Here is a 12,037-nt window from a genome sequence, read left to right as displayed (position 1 = left end):
ACAATAGAGAGGGGTCAAATGACGAGAATTCTAAAAGGATCAAAGACTGAGGATTTTAGACCAGAGAGTTTAGAGTTATCTCCCTGGCTATACTAGGAGGAACCATTACTAAGGAAAGTGACTATTATTCTTTCTTCTATAGGAAAGCAGTGGCAGTGGGTCAATGGTGGTAACAATAGGCAATTAGAGATCTTCTTATTACCCATTGCCTGAATGGGATGTACTAAGGTACCCAGAGATTTTCATTTGTCCCAGTTGAGGAGATTTAGAGATGCTTATCACAAAGTAAAACAGCAAAATCTTGCATTTAGAATAAAAAAGCTTCTGTAGACTCAGATTTTGAGATATATAAAATGTCCAGGATCACAGGATACAGTGGTGGGTACTAGCTGGAACTTGCTTCCCAGAGGGTAGACTGAATGGACACTCTACAGCCCCAAATATATTTAACACTGCACAGTTCAGAGGCATCTTCATCATCTGTAACCATAAGATCATGTAATTCATTCCCAGACACTAACTTGGAAAGAAACAAGACAGAAAGAAAAAATTTGAGAGTTTGAGAATTTTCTTAAAAGAGCTTAGTTCCTATGACATAGATTAGATTAATTATAGGAAAATAGAGTAGCCACATCTGTATGTGAAAAGTATTTTTTTTTGGTCATCTCAGTGTATTTGAGGGGTTTCCCCAAGATTTTTGAAAATCTGCAGAGCAAATTTTTGTATCATTCAGTGATATATAATCTTTCAGGCTAAAATTAAAAATCCTATTTTGGGGCCATGACCCAAGGAGAGAGGATTTGCAGATGAGGACAGAGGATGGTCAGCATAAGGTAGAAAAGAGGCATTAATAAAAGTTCTGCAAAGTTTTGAAAAATAGAGTCAACTTTTCAGAAAGGGAAGCCCAGTGATATCAGCAAGACTGGGACATATTTGGAGAAGTACTTTTAGAAAAAGAGATTAGATTTCAATAACTAATCAGAGAAAGAATATCCAGCTACCATTTAATTAATTAAGTCCTCATAGGGATATCCAAGGAGTCAGCAAGTACATTCATTGTCAGTCTTCTGTTGTTGTGTAGTCGCTAAGTCATGTCTGACTCTTTGTGATACCATGGACTGAGTACACCAGGTTCTTCTGTCCTCCATTATCTTCCGGAGTTTGCTCAGATTCATATCCATTGACTCAGTGATGCTATCTAACCATCTCATCCTCTGTTGCCTCCTTCTCCTTTTGCCCTCAATCTTTCCCAGCATCAGAGTCTTTTCCAATGAATCAGTCCATCACATCAAGTGATCAAAGTCTCATGAGGCCTAGCTAAATGAATACCTGTCCACCTTTTGAGTCAAACAGCTGAGGCTGAAGAATATTTACTTCCCAGGAGTAAAGAGGACCATGGTTGGAGACTAAGTCTTAGCACCCGTGCTCTTCAATAGAAGGTCCATGGCATGCAGGACACCCAGAAGTCCCTATATTTAAAAAAGGGGACAAACTGTAGAGCACTGCTGGACCTAGGGATGGCAGGGGACAGGATGTATAGATCCCTGCAGAGATGACTTTGAGCCTGGGGACAAAGGTCTGGGGTCTAAGACTACAGTGGTGAGTGTCAGCACAAAGGCTGGATAGGGAAATAGCACCTCAGACTAGAGAGCAGTTCCAATCAGCTGCTTTTCAGCAGGGTTCAAGTAGAATCCATAGAAATTTAAATGAATCTGAGGCTCCAGTTTCCCCTACTGCCACAAAATCATGTCAACTGTATCCTTTCCCCATACATCTGGTTATGTTAGAGAAATATAGGCTGGGAGAGAGGAAATCTGAGAGACTGAGCATGTGATCTAAAGAGACTGAGCATCTTCTTAAAACGATTGTGAATTATTGTACTGGACTCAGTTTGTTGGGTTATTCTAAATTGGACTTCCTAGGCGGTGCTAGTGGTAAAGAACCCACCTGCCATTGAAGGAGATGTTAAGAGACGCATGTTCTATCCTTGGGTCAGGAAGATCCTCTGGAGTAGGAAATGACAACCCACTCCAGTATTATTGCCTGGAGAATTCCATGGACAGAAGAACTGGGCAGGCTATAGTCTATGGGGTCACAAAGAATTGGACATGACTGAGTGACTAACACTTTCATTTTTCACTTTCAAAATGTATACACTTCCCACTTCTCACATGCAGTTGGTTTGTAAGGAAAATCAGATGGGTAATGGGATTTTAAAATTTTTTTCTTGGAGCATCTGGGGGTAATAGAATGAATAATTTTGTAATCCTGCTATTTTACAGATTAAGTTAATAAGGAAATAGTGTCCAAAAAGCCAATTAACAAGAAAACTCTTTTATTGATAGAAAAACAGAACAAAATTTCCATGAATTCTGGTATCTGTTTTATTCTGTCTGTTGGATATACTCAAGTTCCAAAATCAGTTTTTTTTTTTTTTTTTCTGTTGCTGGTCTTGTTGTCATCATTATTGTTGTTGTTAACCTCTCAATAGAAAAAAAAATCCAGTGAAATCACATGCCCCTCCCTCACACAGATAGGACCATCTTAATAAGACATGTCCCTAATTAAAGCTAATTAAATTCTATCCTAAGCTAAGCATTCCTACATGGCACCAATTGTATTATTAGGTTGGTGACATTAATAAGTATTGATTTCAAGCCATTGAAACTGTTTCTCAAATGTTATCAAATAAATAAAAAACAAATCAGAATAAGATTTACGTTCAATTCAATGATTAAGTATCCTTCAGTAGATAGGTCAATTTATCCTAATGTAAACTAAAACATCTATGAGCCACAAACACTAGTTCCAAAAAAGAATAGCCCAGATGAGTGGCTTTTCAGATTTAGACTCAAAGTCCAGATTCACATGGGAATGGACCTGAGGAGCCTGACCAGATTAAGCTTCTGGTTCTAATTTAACCTACAACGTCCACATAATATCAGCTAGCAATTGCTCAACTGTCACCCACAGAAAAGCATTTAAAGCATGCCTGCACAATGGAAAATGGAATTTTAACCATTATCTAATTAATTAAATTGATATAGATAGAAACAGTGGAAAAAGTCAGATGCCAAAGTTTTTTAAAGCTACTTTATCCATATTTTCCAAATACTACTTATCAAACTAAACAGATAATGGTCATATTTTCACTTTACCTTTAGCTATGCAGATATAAATTGTATCTCCACACCACATATAGGCTGAAAATTAAAAATTGAGCCACAATCCAGGTTTGTGGTCTAGATGGCCCTAAATCTCTTCTAGGTATTTTTGTTTTCCATCTAGATATTCAGACCACATAGATATGGTCATAAATTCAGTATCATTGCTACATTTGAGTCACTAACAAGGAAAGGAAGCTTATCTAATTACCAATTCCCCCGAGTCAAACAGAACTCTCCCCTTTCATTAAATAAAGAGAAAGTCATTCAGATTTAACTCCAGAGAAATAAGTGCATGCATATACCCAACTTCTCAGTATCCTCTCTGGATAAGAGGATGGAACAACTATTTGGTTTCCATCTCATTCTTGTAATGACAGAAAAGAGAATACAAAAAGTCCATTGTAAATTTGTACAAAATGTATGCATATATAAATACATATCTATGGGTGTATATAAATTCTAAAGAAGATTATATCCATCTACATCTTTAAGATTCAGAGTCCTATACAGTTGACATAATGGTATTCTCTCTCCAATTTTCTTATCTTTAAAAACAATGAGAATCAAGCATGCCACCTTATGAATACTGAATAGCAAGTGCATAAGTTGAGCTGTAGCTATAGGGATTTGAAGCAATTAGTTTGACGGGACATCAGTGAATAAAGTAGAAAATTTGTCTATTTCCAGATTTCCTTTTGTTTCATATAAAATGAAATCCAAAATGCCCTGTTGGTAGCATCCCGAACTCCTGAGACTGTCAACTGAGCTCTATAAGAAGCAATGCTTTAAACAGGGTCTGTGCAAATTGCTTGGATATGTGCTTATTGCAATAATTTGGTGCGGGAACTGGCATTACTAAAATTTCATGTGATTCTCTATCTCAGAAAAAAACCTCAAGTGACACCACCAGAAGCTTATGGAGTTCTGAGAATATTAACTCAGCATGAAATTTGACTCACAAACCACATCCTCTTTACACAGAGCACTATTAAAATATTAAACCATAGTCAATTAATGGAGAAAGGTGTACATATTAAAAGGTGCACAATTATAGCATATTATGGATGTGTGGCTATGTTTAGAGGTATCGAGATCTTTTTAAGACAATATACATAATGTTTTTATTTCTCCTGTTCCCTCTACTCCTTTGGGGAAATATTATACAAGACAATTTCATAATTACCCCCTAGAGTGTACAGGTTGCTTCTTGAAACCGGATTATTATTGCATGCCTTGAATGCACTATGATTCATAAGGCAAAAACGTATGAGTAGCTTCAGCACCAAGGAAATGGAATCATCATCCAGCACTGCTCACAACAGAACATCTTATTGCTTTAATAAAATGGGAAATTATTCGCTGTAAAAAGTGCACCAAATGAAGGGGAGAAAGTAATATCCATGCACTTAGTGGAGCTCACTGGAAATGAGGAAGCTCCCTTCTGAATCCCTAATTCTATTCAAATTTCAAGCCCCAAAGTCATTCTGTAATAGGGTATTAAATAGCTATAGCTAGATGAGGGTGAGCTACAAAAATTAATGGACTTTCTTCTTCACAGTGCCTTAGTCATTCTAATGTACAATGTGGAGCTCTGATATACTAAAGGATTCCCAAGTGGACTTAGGGAGTTAATGCTCTCTTTTATCTATTACTAGGAAGTGACTAAGGCACTGGAGAGAATCTGGTTCATTGTTTAATATATTGTATCCAAAGATTACACCTAGTCTTCCTAGTATTACAACACTACATGCTTAAATGATGATCCTCTGTGCTTCAGAAAAGGTCTTGAGTGGTATCTAATCGGTGATTAAAATTTAGCTTATTACATCAATTTAGAAAAGATGTAAATTGAGTTTGGGCAATTTAATAGATGGCCTAAAATCTCAGAGGTAATGTTTCCTCTAAGAGCACATATGCCTGGAACCAAGACAGAGATTCTAGAACTACTTGTTACTTGGGAGAGGGATGCACTTAGGGGCACTGTTGCCTTACATCCTGCAGGTTAGTAAGGTCCCTTTTAGTTGAGCTTTTTGTAGAACATTCTCATTCATACATTTTCCAAATTTGTTCCCAAGAAAGGATGCCTCTGCATACAGTTAAGTTATAATATGCTTCTGGACCCTTCTATCATCAGCCCAAGGGAAACAAAGTGGTAAATAACCATAGGTAGATTCCATTTGTAACACAGATGGCCTTGTCTGGAATTAGGAGAGAGAACAAAAATATTTAATTTTGTCTCTCACTTTCCTTTTTCATAGTCTTTTTTCATACATCCAATGAAGTTAGGTAAGCCAGACTGAGAAAGAGAGACACTCTTTAACTGCACCCCAGATACAGGAACAGATTTCTAACTAACAAGTTGCAGAATTTTTATTCTACAAGCAGTTACTGGATTAACTTCTTTTAAAATTTGCATGTCCTGTCATCCAAATTGCCCAACATCCCCACCAGTCTCACCCCCAACACATACAGTACAAGCAAGCACACACACACACCACTGCCTCCAGGTGGTAACTGCATGCAGGGAGGACTACAGCCACTGTTTAAATATTAACCATGTTTTAATAGATGGCATTCCTGCACATCCATTATTTGTTTTCTGTTGTGGTTGTCTCTGTCATTTGCAAAAGAAATAAGAAAACATAAGTATCATCTTTTTATAACAGTCTACTACAGGGTAAGGTACAAAAGAACACTTCTGGAAACAGCAGAAGCCAGGCCTGACCACTGAAATCCTCATCCAGTGGTAACCATTATATCAACAGCTAAAGAAGAACACGAATATACAGTTTGGAGAACATAGTACAGAATTATAGTTTGCTTTTGTATTTGGTACCAATATAATAAATATATAACAAAGGCGCACGTGTTCTAAAAATTAAACAGAAACATTCTGATTGGTTAAACACTGCACTTTCAGTACTGCACATTGCCTAATTTATTTTTTACAAAAAAAAAAAAAAGGTAATGTATGCAATGTTTAATAAGAAGAAAACCAATAGTACATATAAACCCGACTATAGAAAAAGAGGAAATAAACCAACAAAAAGCTAGCATATTCACTTCCCAAAATAGCCCCTTTTGCACCTGCACAACCAAAAATGTAACCAGTTCTGAGACAATTTCAGCACCAGATCTAGCTGGACAGCTCCCGGATCCTCCATGAATCCTGAAATGCCACAAGTCAAAGGTGTACAGGTGGAGGTGGGGCAAAGATAAAGGACTAGATTCTGTCATTTAAACTCATTTAAAAGATTTTCAATAAACTTATGCTCGACCAGCAAGGGGCATTTCTAAAAGTAAATTAAAATCCCTGGTCCTAGAAAAGAGAAACTGAAGGTAAGAAGAGGGCTGGCTGGAGAGCGGTACCTGTCATAAACGTTTTTCAGGACATGTCTCTGTGGCCTCTTGTAGTCCTGGTGCTTAAGTTTACGTTTTCTTTATAGTGTACTATTGCCTGAGCCCAGCTGAAGATAGGAATGGGGAAAGGAGGGAAGCTGAAGGAAAAGTGGAAAGCTTTGGGGGTTAAGGAGAAGAAAGGTAATGAACCTTAACTTGACAGCTATGTACAACACACCAGGCCCCTCCACTCCCTTTGCTCCAGGGGTCAATGCCTTTTACATATTTGGTAGCTTGTGCGGTTTCTCCTCCGTATTGTGGGGGGCGCAGGGTGCGAAGGGAAGACGCGTCTTTCATTGACAATGAGAAATTATGTGATTTGTCATGCGCTTGGATCGTGTAATTAATATTATAATAATTACTATAAATATTAATAATAAAGTATTATCAGCGTTATTTCTTCTTCCGAGACTTCCCTCGCCCAATATTTACAAATACCGCACAGTGCCTCGGCGGAGGAGAAACAGAGGAGAGGGAGGACAGATAAGGAAAAAGGGAAGAGGAAAGGGAGGCCACAGGAAAGTGGAAGAGAAAGACCGGAAGGGAGAAAAAAAAAAAAAAAAGCAAGGACGGCAAAAATGCTGGAAAGGAGGAAGGGAAGAGGAGAGGGGCTAGACAATCAGGATAGTACCACCGCTTGCAAAAGGCCCTCGCCAACTGGGTCCAAACAGGAGGAGGCTGTGTGTGCTCCTTGCGGACTGGGGGCCGGCGGTGGAGGCGGAGCACAGGGAGCCTGGCATGGGAGGCCAGGAGGAGAAGACGAAGAAGAAGCGCTGGATGGGGCGCAGAAGGCAGAGTCCCGGGCCTGCCTCTCCAGCCGGGCTTCTTTTCCTTGGGTGGAAGCCTGGCCTCCCTCGGGTTGGGGCAGCCCCCTCCCGCCGCGGTTGCCGCCGCAGTGATCCCGCTCGTATTCCTCCTGAGCCCTCTGCATCTTCCTCTTCTTCATCCTACGCTTGTGGATATGGAAAGTGGAGAGGGACAGCACGATGAGGCAGAAGATGAGGGTGACCAGGACAATCAGCACCAGCGTGGAGGAGAAGGACTGGAAAAGCTGCTGTCCCACCTGCGTGATGCAGGTGCCACTGCTACCGCCTCCTGCGCCTTGGCCACGGGCGCTCGCGTTGCCGCTGCCGCTGGCGTTGGGGGAAGCGAAGGTCCGGTTGAGGAGACACGGCGGCAGCGCCAGCCTCAGCTCCTTGGGCGCCCTGGCACTCATCGGCGCTGGGCTGGGAGGGGCTGGGCCCTCAAGACTTCCTCTTTTGAGCACACGGTTCTCACCAGCCAAGAAAAGGACGGAGCCCGCAGCACCCAAAACTACTCCCTGGCGTGGGAGGGGATGCGCACGCGAGCGAAGGACTAAGGGAGCAACTGTGGGCAAGCAAACTGGCCAGGGAGCGAGCGGTGCCCAGGAGATCCTCTCAGGCCCCGCCTCGAACGCGTGTCCGCGCGCCCTTTTCCTTTGCCAAAGCACCAGGCTGCAAAGAGAACAGGCTTGGTTAGGATCCCGGCCGCTGCCCGGGGAGCAGAGAACCGGAATGATCAGCGCCACTGCAAAGCTGCCCTCTGAGCGCACTGCTTCAGCTGGGCGCTGCCAGTCTTCACAGCCCACAGCCCCCAGTCCGCCCGCCCGCCCCTGGCCGCGCACCAAAGCCTTCAGTTCCGCTCTCTCGCCACTTTGCGGAGAAGAGGGTCTGCGCCGACACCGCGGAGATGCCGATTACTCAGCAGATAAAGCAGCCTCCCTGCGCCCTCCACAACTTTCTAATTGCAACAGACATGCAGCCACTTCGGAACGCGGTCCTCGCTTCTCAGAGCGCCGGTTCGCCTCTTTTCTGCGCCCTCTCAATGGATGTCTTCTCCTGAATCTTACCCTTCCCAGCACCCACCCTGGGCCGCCGAGCCGGCTCCGGGAACGCAATCCTCCCTTGGGTCCCCCGCCCTCCAGACCCTCCCTGAACGATGTCAGATCCCTTAGGTATCATTCCCATGGGGGTAACCCTGGAGCCACATCCCACTCCACCCCTGTCCGCGGCCACGGCTGACACGCAGGACTGCGCTCCACCCTTGCTCCAGCTTTCTTCCTTGGTACCTCCCCACCCCCCAATCAAAAAAAAAAAAAAAGCACAGGCTGAAGCACCTTTCTTAGCTAAAGCACATCCCTACAAACGCCCCCTTTTCCCCATCTCTCTGTGTCTCCACCCCCACTTGACAGTATCCTGCTTCTAATGGTGCTGGAAATGAAAGGGGGAGGGTTCCCGCCTGCAAAGTTTGGGGAACGGACCTTCTCTCGGGCCTTTCCAGACTCAGCCTGAGGGCCCTGATGCTCTTCCCGGGGACCAGAGCCAGGAAGACCCTTAGCGCGCAGCAGAGCCCCCTTGCCGCTCTCGAGAGGCCGCTGCAAACTGTTGCACTGCGGAGCAGCGAGGCGGCGCGCAAGCCCGGGCCGGGGCAGGGGCGGGGGCCGAAGCCACGGCCAGAGGTGCCTGCGCAGGCCGCCAGGGCTGTCCTACCCGCTCGCGCCTGGCCACCCGGCCGCCCCGAGTTTCAGTCGCCCCGCGTCCCTTACCTGGGGCCGCCAGCTGGCTGCAAGGAGGGAGCCCCGCCGCGCGGCTGCAGTGTCGGCTGCAGAAGGCGCGGAGTGAAGGGGCCAGAAACCGAGCCGCGCTGCCGCCGCCGCTGCCGCTTTGGGGAGCTCAGCTCGCAGCCTATTGCCAGAGAGGCCGGTGACGTCAGGCAGCCACCGCCAGGGCTCCAAGCCACCCTTCAGGCCCCCACCCCACCCTCATACCCCAACACCTCGTCCTGGCAAAGCCAGGCTCTGCCACACAGGTTCTCAGTTCCCTGCTGTTTCCCTGCCCAGGCGCTGGGGAGTAATCCCCAGCTCCACCCTGTAAGCAACCCACCTTCCGCAGCGCTCTGCTTGGGAAGGGTTGAAGCTTCGTTCTCTGGCTGCCCGATTCTTCACCCTCACCTCTTGCCCACGTGGTCCCAAGCACACATTTTTACACTCTAGAGATCCCTCTCCCCTCAGGGCACACAATAGATTTGCTCTCTCTGCTGACGAGGATCGTCCCTTTCTCCAATCCTGTCTGTACTGGCCTGGCTCTGAACAGAAACTGCGTCCGTGAGAGGGGCATTTCTGAACACAGATGTGGCAGAACCTGAAATACAAACGTGAACATTTATTTAATATCAAACAATGCAAATGAACCATTTTCCTCTCCTATAAGGTCAGAATCTCCCACTTATCTTTCCCTTTACCCAACTCAGGATCCTCCTCTCTTCCCTCACGCACTCAACTCCAGGCCCAAAATAACACTCAGTGTATTAAATACTCCTTGTATGCTGACAATCTAGACGCTCATGAGCACACACAGCACGCAAAAAGCTTATAAGGCAGAGAGATGAAAATCATTCAGAAAAGTGCAGAAATGAAACCCTATGAAAATTGCAAGCATTGTGCTTCTTGCAGAGTACCCCATTTATTGGCCCTAACACTTGCAAAGGTGTCCCTTGCCTTTCGGTAGTATTAACAGTAGTCTTTCAGCACAATGGATAGGACTTCCTGAAAGATTCTGCCTAAATCTGGGCAAAGACTAATGAACTATTGGTTTGGAACCCTTGGGAAAATATGAATAGCACATTTGACTACAGTAGCCAACTTCAAAACAAAGTATTCTCATATTTTTACTATAGAAAACAGCAATTTCAAAGATAATGTATTGGTCTTTGAAGGCATTCAGGTGTCTTATTAAGTGTACATTTCCTTCTCCCCTTACAGTTTTGTTGCCTTCCCATCTTTGAGTCCAATACAGTGCCTGTACAATTCTCTGTTGCTAAATTGAGTGCTGCAGTATTCACTGCTGCTTTTTCCTGCTGTGCCTTAGAATTGAGGAAGAAAAGCAATAAATGGTAAGCACCTTGTATTTGCAAGCAGAAGGCTTTGTAAGAAAGATGGTTTCATGTTTGTGGTAAACAGTTGTCTGTAATCTGGGGGTCCCTTCTTCTGAACTTGTGTTCCTATCTAGTCCTACTCTTTTCCTTTCTCTCTTCTTGCCCATGACACATATATGAGAAAAATACATATTTTCTCCCCTAGATTCTTTCATTCATTTGAATAAAAGTCATCAACATTTTTCCATAATAGTTTCCATTAGAAAAAAAAACAAAACATATCTCTACTGAAGCTAATAGGGCAGTACATGTTGAATAATGCATGGTTTCTTGAGAGCATGGATTGATGCCTTTGGCCTCCAGAGTCACAGAGTTAATGATGGTCAATGACCCCAGTGCTGGTTTAGGTTTCTTTCCTGGAGTGGGGACACCTAATGCCTTGTAAAAGCCACCTGCCACATTTAGCTATGCTGACTTTGATGGGCTCAAGTTCTAGAAGGGTGGGCCTTGTTTTCACTATGATCCCTGAGACTTCACCATTAACTCTTAACATGCAATGCCCCATTTGGGTACACTTTTCTTGCTCCTGAAAAGTTGAATCTAATCAGCATTTTGTAAAGCAAATTCAATTTTAAATACTCCAAAAAGAGATCTGGCTATTTAAAGAGACTCTTTAGAAAAAGTGTCTTGTAAAGCAAAGAATTTTTACATAGTAAGAATTAACTCCCACTGGTCTGTTTTCTAAAATTGAAAAAAAAATAAGTTGTCAGATTTTCCTAGTGCAAAATGTGCATACTTTTTATAATACACAGTACTGGGATTGCAATATATATATAATGGGATTTCTTTTCCATACCAAGCTTCTAGGGCATGTGATTAGGCTGCCATTGTTCTTATTCTTTTGTTATAAATGATAACCATCTGTTATAACACAAGTGCTAAAAGTGTCTGCACCATTTTCCACAATCTATGAAAAGACAAGGTCTTGCCTTGGAGAATTTACAATCTGCAGCAGATGAATGTGATCCACAAGACAATGGTATTTAACTGGAAATGATTTAGGTAGATTAAAGACATCAATTTTCAGGTCACTTTTTTTCTCCTTCCTCTCTCAAGAAGAAGAGTCTGCAGGTTTATAATTTGTTCTAACCCAGAAAATGAAAGCGCTCAATAGATAGAAGTGGGTGTCACTGGGTAGTATGATTCAAGCCCCAAGAATACCAGTGACAGAAAACACGCATACCTCTTGGGCTGCAAGAACTGATCCCGTTGAGTCGCTGTATGATTTTGGCACACCTGGCACAATGACAAGACTTCTTCCAGACAATATGTTGCCAGTGTTTTTACGACCAAACTTTTCAGGTAACACTTGCAAGAGTGGAAGACCAAGAAGCCTCGGAGACTCCCATGATCTCCTGTTAAGATGGGAAAGCCCCTTTGGACTCAGGTGCATTCCCAACATTCAGCAACATATGATATTTGTTCTCAAGTTTTAAGAGGAATCTCTAGCTTAGAGAACAGTGCTACATGAGCACCTGGCACATCAATCCCCCAAAAGCAATGAATCCATAATAATT

At 43.3% G+C, this 12,037-nt stretch overlaps 1 protein-coding gene across 1 annotated transcript; it reads right to left on the bottom strand.

The window, feature by feature from the left end:
• Positions 1–2,318: 2,318 nt before the first annotated feature.
• LOC105005016 (chromosome unknown open reading frame, human C11orf87) lies at positions 2,319–9,271 on the bottom strand. Its single transcript, XM_010862851.1, has 2 exons — positions 9,133–9,271; positions 2,319–8,041 (listed from the first exon to the last, which is right to left on the bottom strand). The coding sequence occupies exon 2, from the start codon at positions 7,780–7,782 to the stop codon at positions 7,186–7,188; it is 597 nt and encodes a 198-aa protein (XP_010861153.1). The 5' UTR covers positions 7,783–8,041; positions 9,133–9,271; the 3' UTR covers positions 2,319–7,185.
• Positions 9,272–12,037: the final 2,766 nt, after the last annotated feature.

The sequence above is a fragment of the Bison bison genome, unplaced genomic scaffold (genome assembly GCF_000754665.1).
Source record: "Bison bison bison isolate TAMUID 2011002044 unplaced genomic scaffold, Bison_UMD1.0 scf7180017864485, whole genome shotgun sequence".
Taxonomy (NCBI): domain Eukaryota; kingdom Metazoa; phylum Chordata; class Mammalia; order Artiodactyla; family Bovidae; genus Bison; species Bison bison.
This window is presented reverse-complemented; position numbering and strand designations above follow the sequence as displayed.